Source organism: Coenobita brevimanus, chromosome 109 (genome assembly GCF_032717465.1).
Source record: "Coenobita brevimanus isolate Jiangsu-jjx chromosome 109, ASM3271746v2, whole genome shotgun sequence".
In the NCBI taxonomy this organism is placed as follows: domain Eukaryota; kingdom Metazoa; phylum Arthropoda; class Malacostraca; order Decapoda; family Coenobitidae; genus Coenobita; species Coenobita brevimanus.
The window spans coordinates 28,555,225-28,572,860 of record NC_137062.1 but is presented as its reverse complement, the minus strand read 5'-3'; the positions used below and the strand labels follow the sequence as shown (position 1 = coordinate 28,572,860).

Sequence of the window (17,636 nt, the reverse complement as noted above, 5' to 3'; positions counted from 1 at the left end):
TACCACCAGCAGGTATCAGATTAACAGAATGTTCAACCATGGTGTCAATACCAATCAACACACATAAAGGATACCGGAGTTTGTTACATAAAACTCAGTTGTGAAAGGTTTTGCCAGTTCATCGAGTTTATTTCAAGAGTTAACTTACCCATTACATAAATTTCTGAGCCGTCAACACCATAGAGGCGAATGTCAGGCAACTCAAGGATCAAAACCCATTTGATATTTCTTTTAATACTCTTTAGGGAGGATTCAGATATAAAGTTTGCCACAGACCCAGAGTCCATAAAAATGATGTAGGAACTCCACACTTACCCAAGATAACTACTACTAAGTGAGTCAGAGGACCAGTCTGGCGTATGGGGAACTCACAATTTTCTGTTATTGTGGAAGATTCTGTTGCTGCTGGCATGGGGTTTCCCCCGACTGTGAATTGGCAATGGTAGGACATTCGCTGGTGGAATGATAATGGCTTTTGTAAAGACTACAGTACGTATTCCTGAATGTGAAAGTAATCGACTAACACGCATGTGTCCTCGTTCATCTCCTATCTCTTAGTCTCTTGTAACAATAAGGTACACAATGACTTGATCGTTTACAGTACCAACAAGCTGTCTTAGTTCTGCTTTTATATGTGGCACGGTTATGAGACAAGCTGCTTTGCGACGCAGGTCTTGCACGTGATATGGCTGGTGAACGTGGTGTGACGTTTTGTCTGCTGAGTGAATGTGAACATGTCCTTGGCTGAAAAGAGGGTATTGGGCTCGTAACTGGTTGAACTGTACGAACTGTCTGTGCTGGTGTGATAAGTTTCTCTTCAATCTGTACAGCTAACATAGTTATGTCATCCCTAGGAGAAAACTGAATCTCTAACGCAGCGTCTAATTCATCCATGCTAAGATGATTTTGGAACCTGAGATAACTAAATAGCGTACCTACATTATTTAGTGTTAAAGTGTTTTATCCCATATCATCAATTTCTGCCCAAGAACTTCTTCGCAATGCCTCTAAAATTTCCCTTCCTGTAGCTGCTGATACTTCAGATGCCTCTAACAGCGTATTAGGTTCAGGAGGGAATAACTTATTCTGCCTCATACTTTGCAAAAATCTGTAGATGTTCATCAAACATCCTGCCTTCTTATGGTTAAAAAAAAAAAAAAAAATCTACGACTTTGTTACAGGATTCATCAAAGGAAGTAAACTTCTCCAAGAATCTACATCTTATGAGGGATCCCACGCCGGGTTAACCATAAGCTAATCTGCTCCTAAGATGGGTGATTTTAGCGTTGTCTGATTTAAGTCCTTTGTTTGTAGCTGTTGACTGGACGTCACTAATGAAATGATACACACTAATAGCGGGATTCAGTCCCATAAATTTAGGATGCGATGCATCATCCAAGATGATCGTTTGGGAGGCAGGGGGGAGGGGGACTGCAGGTTGTGATGTCATATTTTAAAAAGTAGGTGAAGGAGGAGAGGGTAACTGAGAACTGTGGATGCATTAGGGATAGGATATGAATGGGACTCAGTTAGCTGAACTATATCTCGCGAATCTTTCTGTTTCTCAGACAAGTAAGAGTGTTGTGTGAGCTTTCAGTCTGGGTCAGCTTCATTTCATCTCCAAAAGTATGTGTATCATCTTCTGATCAATTAATCTTCTTAAAGTAAGGAAATGTCATCAAAATATGAATTTGAGAGAGAAAAAAAAAGAAACAAAGAAAATATTAACCCATTTGCACCCAGTGTCCTCAGAATAGGATGAAACTGGGCATTTTCAAAAGTTAATTAGGAAGGGAAACCCGGAGTAAGGACCTATGAGCTTCGCGACTATGAGCCGATAGGCAGAGGACAGTACACTTAGTACCCTTCCAGCACAACCCCTCACACAGAAACCCTGGAAGGTAACGGGTTAAGTGAGTACAAGTAAAGAGACTTTTTATTAACTAAAATAAACTATTATGTACAATAACAGTTAAATAGAGGGTCCTTATAAATAAAATACTTACAGATAAAGTGTTCATAAAGATTAATATAATATAAGAAAATCTAGAGTATGAAAAATAATCTGGGGAAACTTTTAAGTACAGTAATTTATTCGTGTAGGAGAAGAAATAAAAATAATGTGTAAAGATTATTGGTCCAGAGACAGCAGGAGAAACATTTGACTGAATGAGTCTAACTCGCCACATGTTTATACAGCATATGGTGTTAAATATAGATACGAGGCATTAGGTGTGGTGTGAGGTGGTACTGATAGCTGGTGGGAGGTGAACAGGACAAAGTTGCAGATCACCGGGTCACCATGGGTTTGACATTCAGCAGAACTGTGGTCAGAATGAAGAACCAGGCATGTTAGTGACAGGCAGGCTTGATGAGAGACAGGCTTGGCAACAAACAGACTTGGTGACAGGCAGGCTTGGTGAAAGACAAGCTCCATGACAGACAACCTTGATGACAGACAGGCTCGATGACAGACAGGCTCGGTGATGGACAGGCTAGATGACAGACAGGCTCAGTGACAGATGAGCTAGATGATAGACAGGCTCGTCTACAGACAGGTTCTATGACAGACAGGCTTGGAATAGATGGCAGACAGGCGGTATATAGGCTATTGGCTTTGACGGTAGACAGACTCTGAGAAGGCATGTTTTTGACCTCGCTGCCACAAAAATGTGAGGTTCAGGCCCGTAGATGTACCATCAGAATTTCAGGTTATTTTAAAATACTTTCATTACTATTAGATGCTTTATTGGGAGAGAGTTGTGTTGCACTCACAGAGTCTAGTCAATCTTTGTCTCTTCTTCAAATAATTTGGGGTAAACTACACTAAGTTAAGAGATAGTTGGCTGTGTACACATGGAACAGTCTCTCAGCAGATTTGCCCAGAGGCAAAGGCCACTGACAGTTCATGACATTCTTGCAGCATCTGAGTCATGACGACTAAGCAAAAAACATCCGCTTGCTTACACCTCCATTAACACCAAAATACCACACGTCATGTGTTATCTTCCCTCACCCAACAATATGGCCTCCTCCTCCTCGTAACATGGTAGAGCATAGCTGCTGGATATTGAGATAGGTACAGGCTGTCCTGGTTTCTGCATATTTTTGCCAAGCTTTCATTGCAAAGCATTGAAAAACCCACCACAACCACCTACTGTAGTTAACCTCACAAGAGCGGAGGGCAAACTTAGTGACCCTTCTGTTTCACTTGTGCTTCCACTTGTGACTGTAGTCCTATCAGTTGTTCCATTCTCCTTTGGGTTTCTCTTATCGTTCTTTTTCTCTCTTTTTTTTTTTTTTTTTTTTTTTTTTTTTTGTCTCCTACTGCCCTAACCACATACTAGCTAGCCATTGCTCATATTTCTTTAGTGGAATCATGGTAACTGAAGGAACCTACATTTAGAGATTCCCACTTCCTGTTGTAATATACTCCTTAAGACAAGCACTTTCGTTTTATGCTCTTTTCAGAGCAGGCAGAAATGACCAGGTGTAGGGTGCTGAACAAGGCCGTTTTGGCTTGAACCACTAAAGTCCTTGGTCCATCTTGGAACACTATACTCATACTTTGGACATATATCATTCTAGCGGTTGGACCACAGCCTTTTTTTTTTTTTTTTTTAATAATTTGCCTTAGCTCTATCTGAGCAGGTGGAAGAGAAAATAAGTGCTGACTAGGAACCATTGGTCATCATCATATAGTAGCAATATAAGATTTAACCTGCCCTGTCCCGACCAATTTTCCACCAATGATCCCTCCCCAATCCCGACCAATTTTGGGAAAAAAAAAAAAATTTGGCTCAAACCTCCGCTTTTGGTGGGACACATCGAAAATTCATAGAGAAATCGCTCACCTGAGGTTTAAAATATTGAATACAGGTAGAATTACCCCTTACCTTACTGGGTTTTCTATCAGGCTTACTCCAAAGAAAACGACTTCTATGGGAGGGTAACTATTCCACACCACTCATAAATGGTATTTATTTATTTATTTGGTATGAATTTATATGCAGTACGAGAGTATATTGGTTTTCACACAGTAATATAGGCAATGTAAGCTTTGTTTCACTCACCAAACACATCAACATACCTGACCTTTTTTGGCGACATTATCTGATTATCATTTCTGACTTTCTTCCTCTAATGCTATGTAAACTTTGTCCTCAACATTGTCATCGATTGGGGAATCACCCTGATCTTGAATTTCATTCCGTGGCATGACATGTCTTTACTGGCCAGGTCACTGGTAACAGGTGAATTGCTGAGACAATGGCATGTGGGGGGGGAGGTCATGCAGGGTAAGGCACTGACTCTGCCTGGCATCTTGTAGAGGAAGATGTCCCGTGTATATCTACCAAAAATCACACGCAAAGTATGAAAATTGTGCAAATTAGGGACCTTGCAATTGCTACGCATTTATATACATCAACGCGAGTCACAGTGACAAAACGTGTGGACGTATATATACGTCAACAGGAGTCGGCGGGTTTATGCATGGAAACAGATATTGCTGCATCAGATGCCTCTAACACAAGGAGAAAGTTCCTACAGAGCCGGAATTGCCACTGTTTGACCATTCACATGATTTGAGCTCTTATCATGATTAAGGCCTTTTCAGACTGGCCAGAAGTACATCAGTCCGGCCGTAAGTGCATCATTCTGGCCGCAGGCACACTGTTCTCATAGCTTTGTTCTACATAACAGAAACTGCTTTGTCACCCAGGACAAGGCTGACAAAGAAATAGTCGGATGAGAAACTTGGTACCACCATTTAAAAAAGGTAAATTCTAAGACTCTTCTGAGACCAGGTTTGTGACACCTGTCAACAGGTGTTCTTCACTACTCTTCAGGTAATCAGATGCTTTTCCCACAGGGACAAGCAGGTGTCATATCCCTTATTATGAGAAGGGAAATTTAAATCACCTACCCCTCAGGCACATTGGTCAAGCCAACTGGTTGCGCTGCATACAGGTTGTTGTGATAGAGGAGATAATGATTAAATGTCAAGGAGAAAGGGAATGTAATGTCTGTAGAGCGAAGAGGGACGGAAAAGTCATTGATCAATAACATCAAAGATGGTGGTGGATCTTCTTCGATTGCTCCAGAAGTGAGAGCTCTCCAGGGTAGAGGGCTCCCACCTACGAAGCAAGAACTCTCACGTGATAGCAACCAGAGCTCCCCTTACCTTGCCTGATAGCTATCGGCTTTAGAAGCTCTTCTGCTCTGTGATAGGTCTTCTTTTCTGTCCTGGTGTGGGTCTAGTAGTCACCCTCCTCACGTAGTTGCCAGTGTAGTCCTTGATGTTCCAACCATGACACGGGAACTACTGGAGTACAAGGTACCAGTGTCAAATTAGTGCCTAACATAAGAGAGAGAGAGAGAGAGAGAGAGAGAGAGAGAGAGAGAGAGAGTTGGGAAGCGGAGGGTATGTCTTCCAAGGTCCCGTCCACATGTGCCTGAAACAAGTTTTGAAGCGTGTTCTAAACATTGCTTGGGACATGTTTGTATACATGTTCGAAGCATCCCTTTTGGACGATCAAACCCGTAAGCTTATTTCGAGACATGCTATCATCACTGGTCTGGATGTTTCCTGCTGGGAACAGGTTTGAAAAAATCAGTCCGGCAAGTTTACGGACATGTTTGTGGCATGTTTGGAATCATGTATCAAGTATGTTCCTGTTATGTTCCTAGCATTGTTTCGGGCAATGTTTTAGGCACCGAGTGAACGGGGCTTAATACTATTTTCTTTTTTTTTTACTCCTTTCCCAGCACCCCCATTACCCTCTATAACTGTCCCTGTCTTCTTTTTGCGCACTGTCGATGGCAGTGAGCCTTATTCCGGTGTGCTTAGGTGGCTCTCTGGCACCTCTGTCTTAGTGATGGTATCTGATTTTTTATAATACTAATAGCGATTGCATTATTGCATTAAAGACGTAGATGAGATTATTTCCGTGTTTTATGCAGAAATAAACTGATAAGGGAAATGCCCTAGGGAATACTGGACCCTAATATTACTTTCCTTGGTATAAAACCATCTGTGGGAATCCTCGCTTAGTGTACAAATTAGAAAAATACGTCCCCTGGTAAAGGGCTTAACTTTTTGCATGTATGGCAGTTTGATCCCGAGCATCGTCATCGTCATCAGTCACTATAATCGTCATTTTCATTGTCATCGTCGCCTCCGTCATCGGCAACATCATATTCATCATCACCAACATCGTAACCTATCACATGCCATCACCATAAATGCGAAAGTCATCACCACTACCTCTAGCATTATCTATCATGTCATCACCACCATCACCACCCCTAACACCATCACTTCCCTTATGTTATCACCACCACCACTATCATCATGGTGATCATCATCATTTGTAACTGCCGCCGCCACCACCACCGACATTTCCCTTGATTATGATGATAATCTTTATTTTTACTCCTTCCATACGTATTTCGTCAGTTCATAGTCTTTATGAACCTGGGACTATAACTCCAGCTTTCCTTTCTTCATTCAGTTTTGCCCATTCCTCTTTGAGGCTTTCATTCTTTCATCGCCATTCCTCTTCTTCCCACAGGACGCTTTTTGTTTCACTTTTTTCTTGCTCTTTCATCCTGTTCCTCCTTCCTTCCTTCCTCCTTTTACCCTGTCGTCATGCCCATCATCACTTATTTTATCCCCGCGCTTGACCCAGTTTTGTTACCCTCTCTTCCTTTCATCGTCCTTTCATCGTTTTATTATATTTCATGCTTGCATTTTGTCTCAGTCCCTTTCCTTTTTTCTTTTTCCGTCTTTCTTTTCTTTTTTCTTCATCTTTTTTTCTTTATTACTCTCTACATTGTACAAAGGAGTACAAAGGAGTACAAAGGAAAGCAAACAGCAACAGACCTTATGGTCCTTTCGAGGCTGTTTCTTACAGACTAGACTATGACTACGAGATCTAACTCAACATGCTGAAGGATAAGGATAGTAAAGCAAGAAGGCTCCCCCCGCCTCCAAACCCTCCAGTTAAAACTGGCAAGAAAAAGTGAGAAAAACCACCATGCAGCATGGAAAAACTGACATGGAAATTTCATAGGAAAGACTGAAAAGGAAAAGCTACATTCTATAATTGTCTATAACCTACCAGTACGAATAACCTGAAAGAGAAAGTAGTAAAGTAAAATGAATAATCGAATAAATAAATAACTAATGCATCACACTACGGACGGGTACGTTGAGTTAACAAGGCATCTGTGGACACAGCGTGGAAATTGCACAGTGCACGGTGTGGATGTTCAGGGGTGGTGTGGCAGCCATGCCTGGTGCTACTAAGGTAGACAGCAGTCAATCAGGCCCCAGCTCCGTCCATTCCACTGAGACTAGGAATTTTCCCATGTGGGACAAGCACACAAGTCACCTCCTGAAGCAGTGACCCCCTGGTACATTAAATAAAACTCCCGATGGTGGCCACGTAACTAACAGGGACCCTCAGTGATCCACAGCCCATCACAGGTCAAAAGTATGAGAAGTGGCCATTAACTCAGGGCTGTCTGTGCATATACTGTATTTACATTTAATAAATTGGTCCAGGCTCTAAAAAACTAAAATAAAATAAAATAGAAAATTATACATATAGAAGTGTTTTATTCAGGAGTAAACATATTAAGCTGGGGGTTAGACGACAAATACTTATCCAGGCGACCTTTAAAGGTTTGTACTGTATTACAATTTACTACGTTGGAGGGCAATTTATTCCATGTATTTACAACTCTATTGAAGAAGAAATGCTTGGCTTCATGCGACTAGAATCGTTTGCCAATTATTTTATGCCCATTGCCTCTAGTATAATTCGAGTGATCAACTGTGAAGTATTTATTGACAGCCATGTTATCATGTCCTTTAATTATTTTAAAAACTTGAATTAAATCTCCTCGTATCCTCCGTTTAGTTAGGGTAAAGAGATTCAGGGCTTCTAAACGGTCCTCATACGGTTTACTTCTCAATGTAGGTATCATCTTTGTCATCCTTCGCTGCACTCTGTCAAGCTTTTCCATATACTTTTTGTTATACGGTGACCAAAACTGAATGCAATACTCCAAGTGCAAGTGTGCTAAGGAATTATACAAACTGAAGACAATATTATCTGATTTATATTCAAATGCTCTGCCTATGAATCCAATCAATTTATTGGCTTTTTTCACAGCTTCTGTACATTGTTTGCTTGGTTTCAAATCGTTTGTCTTTTTCATGGCTTACCCTATCAAGTTTAACATTATTCATGCTATAACTAGCTCTTACATTTTTACTGCCAATGTTTAGCAGTTTGCATTTATTAATATTAAAATCCATTTGCCAGACTTGGGCCCAGTTAAACAGTTGATCAAAATCTCTTTGAATTGCCTGCCTTTGCGGTGCTGTATCTGCTGTGTTACCTATTTTGGTATCATCAGCAAATTTGAAATCTTACAACACAATCCTTCATCAGTATCATTTACATATATTAACCCCTTAACCGCGGGGCGTCACTTTCGTGACGCTTGGGAGCAAGGGATCATACCGCAGGGTGTCGCTTTTGTGATTCTGTGTTATTTTGAATTCACTCGGGCTTCCAAGTGGGGGCTTGTATCATCTATCAGTACTGCCAATGTCCAACACTAGTCAGCACTCCTAATCTCATCTGTACTCCCATCCATTGTTGACAATTTAGCCATTTCTCCCCGTTCTTGACTCCCCTTCCTACCCCCCCCTCCATTACCCTATCCTCTCGCCTGCCCGGCCGTGCTACGCTAAGTAAATCTTCCCTGGAATTTTTCACTGATTTCATCCATTGAAATAAGCCCTAAGTCCTATTCTTATACCAAATAATATATACAAGAAAGAAATAAGGTAAGTGAGAGTGCCATACACCTGGAATTGGCTAATTATCACCTGACAACACCTCACGTGCACTCGTTCGCTAATTTTCGCTGTTTTTTTCCCCTTGAAATATGCCGTATAATCTATTTTCGTAATAAATATACATGTAAGGAGGGAAGGGAGAAGCCTAAGTGATATTTACATTCACCTGGAACTACCTAATTTATAATGTATTGTCTAGATTTCCTGCCAATCATATCAGTGCTAGACAAAGCTGTTTCAAGATCTAACATTGGTAGCTCTGAATATATATCTCCTAAGTAGGCCTCTAATCTATTTTCGTAATAAATATACATGTAAGGAGGGAAGGGAGAAGCCTAAGTGATATTTACATTCACCTGGAACTACCAAATTTATAATGTATTGTCTAGATTTCCTGCCAATCATATCAGTGCTAGACTTAGCTGTTTCAAGAACCAATATTGGTAACTCTGAATAACCCCCAAGCAGGCCTCCACGCTGGCCCTCCGTTATCAGTTTACTCTCATCTTCCGAAGCGAGGGTACGTATGTTTCTTCTTGCTGACTTCAAGGCCTTTTTTCACCCCCATGCAAATGGCCCTGTGACCTTTACCCCCTACTAAACCTCGTGTGGAAAGAGGTAAAGGACTGACAATTGATAAAAGTGTGACTACGATCTTTCTATTGAGTAAAACAGTGCAAGTGGAATTGTAAATAATGTGTAAATAATATGTAAACAGCAAGTGAAAGTAATGAATGTAAATATACGTGAACAATGGAAAATAGTTTTATAAGTTATTTCAAGTGACAGTGCACAACACAGTGTAAATAAAATAGAAATGTAAATAACGTAAATAAAATAGAGAACGTAAATAGAAATGTAAATGAGTAGTATTTTAAGAATACGAGTATATACCCTAGGAGTAATGAAAGTGAAAGTTTCACTCTAGCATGTCTGAATGCTATGAGTTATGAGAGTGAAGATGAAAGTGACATTCACTCTCAATGCCAGTATACAGGACGAGAAAGTGAATGCTACATATTTTACTGAAAGAAATTGAATCCCTACAGTGACAATAAACTAATACTACTGAAGGAAACTTATGGATAAAGACTGTAGATATATATAAGTGTTATATAGTAATAGAAATATAAAGTGTGAGGGGTTTTATGAATAATAAATGACAGAGTAACAAAAGCGAACTAGTGCCAGTGCGACGATCAGACGTGCTCGTAATTTCCATTGCTTTCACAGTGTTTTTTTTTTTTTAGTATGGATCCCAAACTACTTGAAAATTTTAGAATAGTGTTTATAGTGTTTGTATCTGGCTGTGGTAATCATAATACGAGTTGTCGGGAAGTGTAAAGTGGAGACTTCGTTACCCTACTTCAGAGGTCTCCACAAGTCCTACGGTAACCGACGAAGGCTCAACAATCATTCCAGGAGAAAGCTGAAGGTATGTGCCATAAGCATATGTAATTTTATTATTCTAGGACTAATAACTGATTTTTGGCAAATATTTTTTGAGAGTCTGTCGGAGCCCAAATAACCCCGCGGCACACGCAAGTCATTGGTAAACAAGCCCGCGGTGTAGGGGTTAAGAAAAGAATAGGACCTAACACTGAACCCTGCGGCACTCCACTTGTAACATTTATCCAGTCTGACTCTTCCATTTATTACAACTCTTTGCTTTCGTCTGGTGAGCCAATCTTCTACCCACCCGAGAACACTGCCACTGAAACCATGTGCCTTTAGCTTCTGAAGGAGTCTTTTGTGTGGAAATTTGTCATAAGCCTTTTGAAAATCGAGGCAGACCACATCAACAGATTTAGTCTCATCGTACATGTTCAGTATATCATTGAAAAAGTCAAGCAGATTCGTGAGGCAAGGGCATCTTACCACATCTAATGCGGTAAAAGAGAGAGAGAGAGAGAGAGAGAGAGAGAGAGAGAGAGACAAGGATGCTTACGCAATGTTTACACGGTTTTATATACGGTTGCGTAAGCATAACATCCATCAGTGTGGTGATAATGAATACCAGGCCTTAGAATAGACGCTATGGGCGAGTATGGGTGAGTGTTGGTCAGTGTGTGGGTAGCTGGAGACAATTGAGGGACGAAGGACTGTTGATTCTGTGGATATACTAGACAGAGACTCCAAAGGGTTGAGTTCAGGCGCGATGTGTGACTCCATGACCATCCTGTGAAGGTGTTATCACTGCGAGGATATTATGCCCGTGAGGGACTAGTGTTGTGTACTTCACACCCCTACCCACGCACTGATACTGTAAGACGAAAATTGGACCCGCCACAAGTGAGTTGCCTTTGCTTACTTTTAAGAATACTTATTAATCTGCACGTGGTTGATGTAACGACATAACCCGATTATAAATGTAGGAAAGTAAGGACGAGAATTTAAAGTGATATGTGTATATTAAGTAAACTGTGGTATAACATGGCATATTGAGAGAGTAAAATTGCAATTCCAGGTATGACCAAATAAATAGTCGAGTCCAGCTGGGCGGGTTTCATTACCCTGTTTCCCCCTCCATGAGTGCAGGCGCCTACTGTTATACTTGGGGTCCGTTGGTGGGGGGAGTGGGCCCACCCACGTCCGACGACAGTGTTGGGTGGTGCTAAAGTCTACGGAGGCGGCCTACCTACGATCGGTGACACCGCCACTTAATGGGTAGACTCCGCAGGACTGTGAGCGTTGATAAACAACTTTACTCAGGCGATTGAAAGCTGGGAGCTGATAAGCTACGTCTGGTTCATTGTGACGAAAATACAACGTTAGTTTACGTAGTGGGGAAAGAGTTTATTGCTTGAGCTGGACAATGCTAAATAAATGTGATACATCAATTGTGAGAGATGTGAGTGTAATATTCAGGAAGTCGGTATGGATATCGCGACATCGTGTATATGCTATAAAGTAGTGAATTAAAACTAAGTAGTGTACCTTGGATATTAAGAGTTTTGATTGATTTGGACTATGCTAATGATATTGTACTGGTCTGTGGAAGTATTCACAAGATGCGGAGGGTGCTTGATTGTCTGGTGGAGGAAAGAGAAAAGATGGGATTGGTAACAAATTGTGGAAGGACTGAAATTATTAATATGAACGTGGAGAACCAAATCGATTATGTAATTGGGGATAATGTGGTGAAGAATGTAGAAAAAATTAAATATCTTGGAACGATTGTATCATCTAATGGATCATTAAACAATGAAATTGAGGAGAGGATTAGACAGGTTTGGCGAGCTGTTGGAATGTTGAAATCTGTTTGGAATAATAATATGCTTTCGGTACATACGAAAGTAATAATTTACAAGTCCATGGTTAGACCAATTTTTATTTATGGGCACGAGTCATGGTACAGTACAATCGCAACAGATCAGAAAGTATTAGGATTTGATAATAAAATACTAAGGATTCTTGGGATAAAGTGGCACGACAGAGTTACAAATGAAAGAGTATGGGATATTACGCGAGTGGATCCAGTTGATGAATATGTGAGACTGTCTCGCTGGAGATGGCAAGAGACAAACATTAGTGGAGAGAGTTCATCGAGGCCCTGTGCATCCCGTAGAGTGCCACAGGAAATGATTGATTGATTGATTGATTGATTAATTGATATTGGGCTGTCATAGAGAAGGTTCTGGTGTGCCACTGTGCTTTAAAGGCTAACTCAGTGCTCGCTGTCTGGCTGTTCGGGTGTATGATGGGATAAACACTGCATGAATGGGAGTGTGACTAAGAGAATTTAACCCAAAAATAAAAAAGGGTGGAACCTAACACACCAGGAGGAACCTAACCTGAACATACCAGGCGGAACCCATCCTAACATACCAGGCAGAACCCAACCCAACATACCGGGTGGAACCCTACCTAACATTCCAGGTGGAATCTAACCTGAACATACCGGGCAGCACCCAACCTAACATACCTGGCAGAACTCAGCCTAACACACCAGGCGGAACCTAACCTGAACATACCGGGCGGAACCCAACTTAACATACCGGGTGAGACCTAACCTATAACATACCAGGCGGAACATATCAGCATGGACAACCCAGAGGGAAAGGAACGGGCAGAACATGACGGGCAGAACGTAACCCATGGAACAGCCCAAAGGATAATCAAAGAGGCCGGGGAAGCAACGGAGGGAGAGGAGTACGAGAAGGATGCTGTGAGGGTGGTGATGGAACAAAGAGAAGAGGAGAGGGCCGAATAAGGGCTGCAAGAATGCTCAGAGAAGTGGCCAGCAGTTGAAAGCAGACAGGCTGAGGCACACGAGAACATGTACATGAGGGTCCTCATACCAGCTTTGCAAATCCTGCAAGAACAGAACAAGGCAGTCCATGATCGCCTGACACAGTTGGAGAGCACGCTGGAAATGGAAGTGAGGAACGAACTGAGCTTGAGGTCGCAGGTACGGCCAGAGACGGTAGTGGTACGTGAAGGACCGGCAAAGAGGCCAAGATACAGTGATGGCATGGGAGACAAACAAATGTGGAAGACTAGGGAACACCAGTGGGGGGAGCAAGAACAGATGAAGAGGCTATGACTTTACATCAAGAGGAGTTGACAGTTAGCGGGCAAAAGCCAAAGTGGCAGAGGTAAAAAAACAAAACAAAAAATCCGAAACCGACTAGATGGGGATTGAAAGAGCTGATATACGCTACCCCTATGAGCATTGAGGTGATAGCCTCCAGCTTGAGGGAATTGATTGCCAGTATGAGGTTGCCACAGACCCAAATACCAACCTTCGAAGGAAATAGCCGGAGGGAGTACTGGGGATTCATCTGTGTATTTGAATGGCACGTTGGGAGGGCCGTAGTCCCCAGAGGAATATAAGCTGCAGATGCTCATGCAAGCATGTGCAGGGCCTGTCAGGGACACACTAAAAATGTGCAACTGTTTGGACCCACGAGAGGGTTACAAGAAGGCAATAGCCATATTGGAGGACAGATATGGAGACAGACATCAGTATGTCCGAGAGATCGTGGGCGAAATACTTGAAAGGGCCCGTCATCAGGGATGAGGATGAGGGTGGCCTTAGAAAATTCGCCGATGAGTCAGGGTCATGTATTTTGAGTCTGGAGACCATCAGGAGATTACGGGAGTTGGGCACCGCTTGTTCGATGGACACATTCTCGTGTCGGTTACCTGAGAGGGCACTTATGCTGTATGAGGATGAAACCTTTGCCCACAACAAACGATATGGGTATTATCTTGACATTAAATGGTTAAAAAAAAAAAAAACTATATTCTGGAGGAGGCGGACAGAGTGTGTGTGAGGAGGAGAACCAAGGAAAGGGGAGTGTCCACCAAGCAAGCCATTGAGGTTGGTGCTAGAAGGAATCCAGACAGGCGTGTAATTGGCTTGGCCACCATTGGTGATGACAAACCTGCACGTGAGAGAGACGTGTCGGCTGTGCGCGGGGCTGCACACACTAGTGGGATACAAGAAATTCCGTGCCATGTGAGGAAGAAAGGAGGGCCACGGTCAGACAGCTAAAATACTGTTGTTTGCTTGAACGATACGCACTTAGCAGCTGAGTGCCAGGTCTCAGTATGGTGTGACATAGAGGGTTGAACTGGGAAGCATTTGCAATGGATACACCCGACTGGCCCATTAAGGCAAAGGCAGGAGTCCCGGTACCATGGGGAACCCAAGAAGGGAGACAGAGCAAAAACCACAGATGGAGGATGAGAGGAAGCTGAGAGATGATCGTAGTTGATACAATCAGTGGGAACGGGTGCATGGAAGCAAGCAGAGCTGGAGAGGAGAAGTGTTTCCTATGGATGGGCTGACAAACGGGATAAGGTAGGACACTTACGAGGCCCAAGCTTGAAAGGGGCAAAAGTGGGAATGAATGACTCACTGCCACGACAGGGACAACGTGGATGCATGGACAGCTTTACAAGGTGGCATTGCCCATTTTTGAGGTAAAGGTGGCTAGCGAAGGATCGGATGCCGTCGTCCAGACGAGAGAGCAGCAACCAAACCTTCTGTACAACCCAGTTGGCAAGCAGGCTAATGGGCACCAGGGAAAACTAAATGGGTAACACTAAACACTATAACTCAGATGACAGTGCAGCGAACTGAGGAAATAGACTTAGCGGTTAGCAGCAGGAGTTGCCGTAAACCGAACTGGAAGATATCTCTGCCTGGATGATTGTCATTCACCAACTCCCTGCATTTCTGAAGGACTCAGTAGCCTTTGTACAGGACATGGCACAATGGAGTCATTTGGTGGGAATAAAGCCACTGAACACATATGAAGGTGAGGTGCAACTACTGATTGGTCTTGATGCACCACGAGCATTGACGCCCTTGGAAGTTGGGGCCGGGAGCAGTGGAGAACCTTTGCAAACCAGACACCGCTGGGATGGACCATCAGTGGACCTGTATGACCTCGTGCTGAGGTGGAAGACAGACCAGATGAGGTAGGATGTGTGGCCGTAGTCGACTGCAACTTTCAGGAAACACTATTGGAAGAGCAAGTGCAACAGTTTTGGGAATTGGAAGCAAGTTACATGAAGAAGGGAGATGGCTTATCCGCTGAAGACAATAGGGTGATAAATAGTGGTCGGGCATGGTAAGAAAGGTGATGGGACATTACCAACTCCCTATACCATTCAGACGAAATCCACCCAAGCTTCCAGACAACAAGTTGATGGGATTGAGGATGTTAGAAGGCCTGAAGAAGAGGCTGCTCAGGGACCCACCCTTATGCCAGCACAATGCAGAAGAGATGCAGCTGCTGCTATATGAAGGTTATCCCAAACTGGTTCCCGATAATGAACTTCACACAAGGCCTCACGTGACTTGGCATCTGCCACACCATCCAGAAAGGTGTGCATCGTATTCAACTGTGCAGCAGAATGTGGGTCGGTGTCTTTAAACAGCCAGGTACTACAAGGGCGTGACCTAAATAACAAACTGATTGGGGTACTCCTTCGGTTTCGCCATGGATCGGTGGCCCTCATGGTGGACATAGAGGCTATGTTTCACCAGGTCAAAGTGGCTCTGGACACAGGGACACCCTACGATTTCTTTGGTGTCTGGAAGGGGATGTACAATGGACTCCCCAGGCATGTTGGATGATGGTACACCGTTCGGTGGGGTCTGGAGTCTGTCATGTGCCTCGTATGCCTTAAAACGAACCTTCCTAGATCACAGAGATGTATGTCCTGATGACATGATGGGTGCCCAGCGAAAATTTATGTGGACGACCTGCTTATTTCAATGCAGCCCGTCAGCGAAGGAGTAAGAATGCCAGAACAACTGTGGCACGTCATCTCACTGGGGGCTTCAGACTCACCAAGTGGGCAAGCAACAATAAGGAAGCATTTGAATCTGTTCCCGAATCAGAAAGGCATAAGGGAGTAAAGGAGATCGATCTAGAACACAAGCCTCTCCGTGCAGAACGAACACTTTGAGCAAGGTGGGACTAGAGAAGGGCCAAACAGTGGTGGTCATCAAGCACTTTGAGCAAGAAAGGTTAACTAAAGGGAGGGGCCTCTAGTGTGCAATCAGCTCTGTGTATGATCTGCTTAAATTCCTTGCACCATTCCTCATTCGCGCCGAGGCCATCTTCCGAAAGGAATGCATAAGGAAGAAAGGGTGGGATGAGGCTATATCTGGCAGCAATGGGGTATGGTGGGATGGAGACTGATTGACCGGGTGTTAAAGGGTGTCACTTTTGTCACCGAGTCAATTTGGAAGGAGTCACTGCAAGGACAAGCTGACCTCCCTGCCGACAGGGTATGCGTGGTGAAGGCACTGTTCATGCATACTGGAGTGGACTGCTTTGGACCATTCACCACAAAGCAGGGTAGGAGATGGGTGAAGCGGTGGGGTTGTCTGTTTGCTTGTCTGAACTCGAGAGCCATATGCCTGGAGATTCCCAACGGACTAGATGCTGACTCTCTCCTCAATGCAATGATACGCTTCTCAGCAAGGAGGGGTGTACCAGAGCGCAGTCGTTCCGACAATGGAACAAACATGATTAGGGCCGATAAGGAACTCCAAGCTGCAGCTCTCAGCTGGGAAAGGGATGACAAGGTCCACAATGCATTGTTACAGAAGGGTATTGAGTGGGAGTTCAACCCACCACATGCACTGCACATGGGCAGTGTCTGGGAATGACAGATCCAGACAGTCAGGATGGTCTTGCAAGCGATAGTAGGTGCCCAAGTTGTGGACGATGAGCGACTCCACACACTCTTCTGTGAAGTGGAGGAGATAGTCGATGGAAGGCCCATCACCCCGACCTTCATTGACGTCAGCGACCTCAAAGCGCTTACTCCACCACATATTCTGTGCCCTAAGACAGTATCCTTCTGCCCATTAGGAGCTAGAGCCGAAGAGCCTATAAGGGACATATACCAGAAGAGTTGGAAGCATGCACAGTTCCTAGCGGACCAATTCTGAAAACGATGGTTGCAGGTGTACCTACCATCCTTACGACAATGCCAGACGCAGTTCAAGCGGTTGCGTAATTTCCAAGTGGGGGACCTGTTATTGGTGATGGATTGGAATATACCAGTAATCACTGGGTTCTGAGAAGAGTGTTAGAGGCGAATCCCGGTGAGGATGGTGTGGTGAGACATGTGAAGGTCAGGATGTCTGCATGCAAACCCTAACCCACTGTGCAAACAAGCTGTGTCTGCTGGAAGGGAGAGACAAGTGAAAGGGTACATGATAGTGGTCATAACCGACCAACAGGGGGAGTCTTACCACATCTAACGAGGTAAAGCAGAGAGAGAG

At 43.5% G+C, this 17,636-nt stretch overlaps 1 protein-coding gene across 1 annotated transcript; it reads left to right on the top strand.

The window, feature by feature from the left end:
• The first annotated feature begins 16,523 nt into the window (after positions 1 to 16,523).
• LOC145417106 (uncharacterized) lies at positions 16,524 to 17,015 on the top strand. Its single transcript, XM_080285892.1, has one exon. The coding sequence runs from the start codon at positions 16,524 to 16,526 to the stop codon at positions 17,013 to 17,015; it is 492 nt and encodes a 163-aa protein (XP_080142018.1).
• Positions 17,016 to 17,636: the final 621 nt, after the last annotated feature.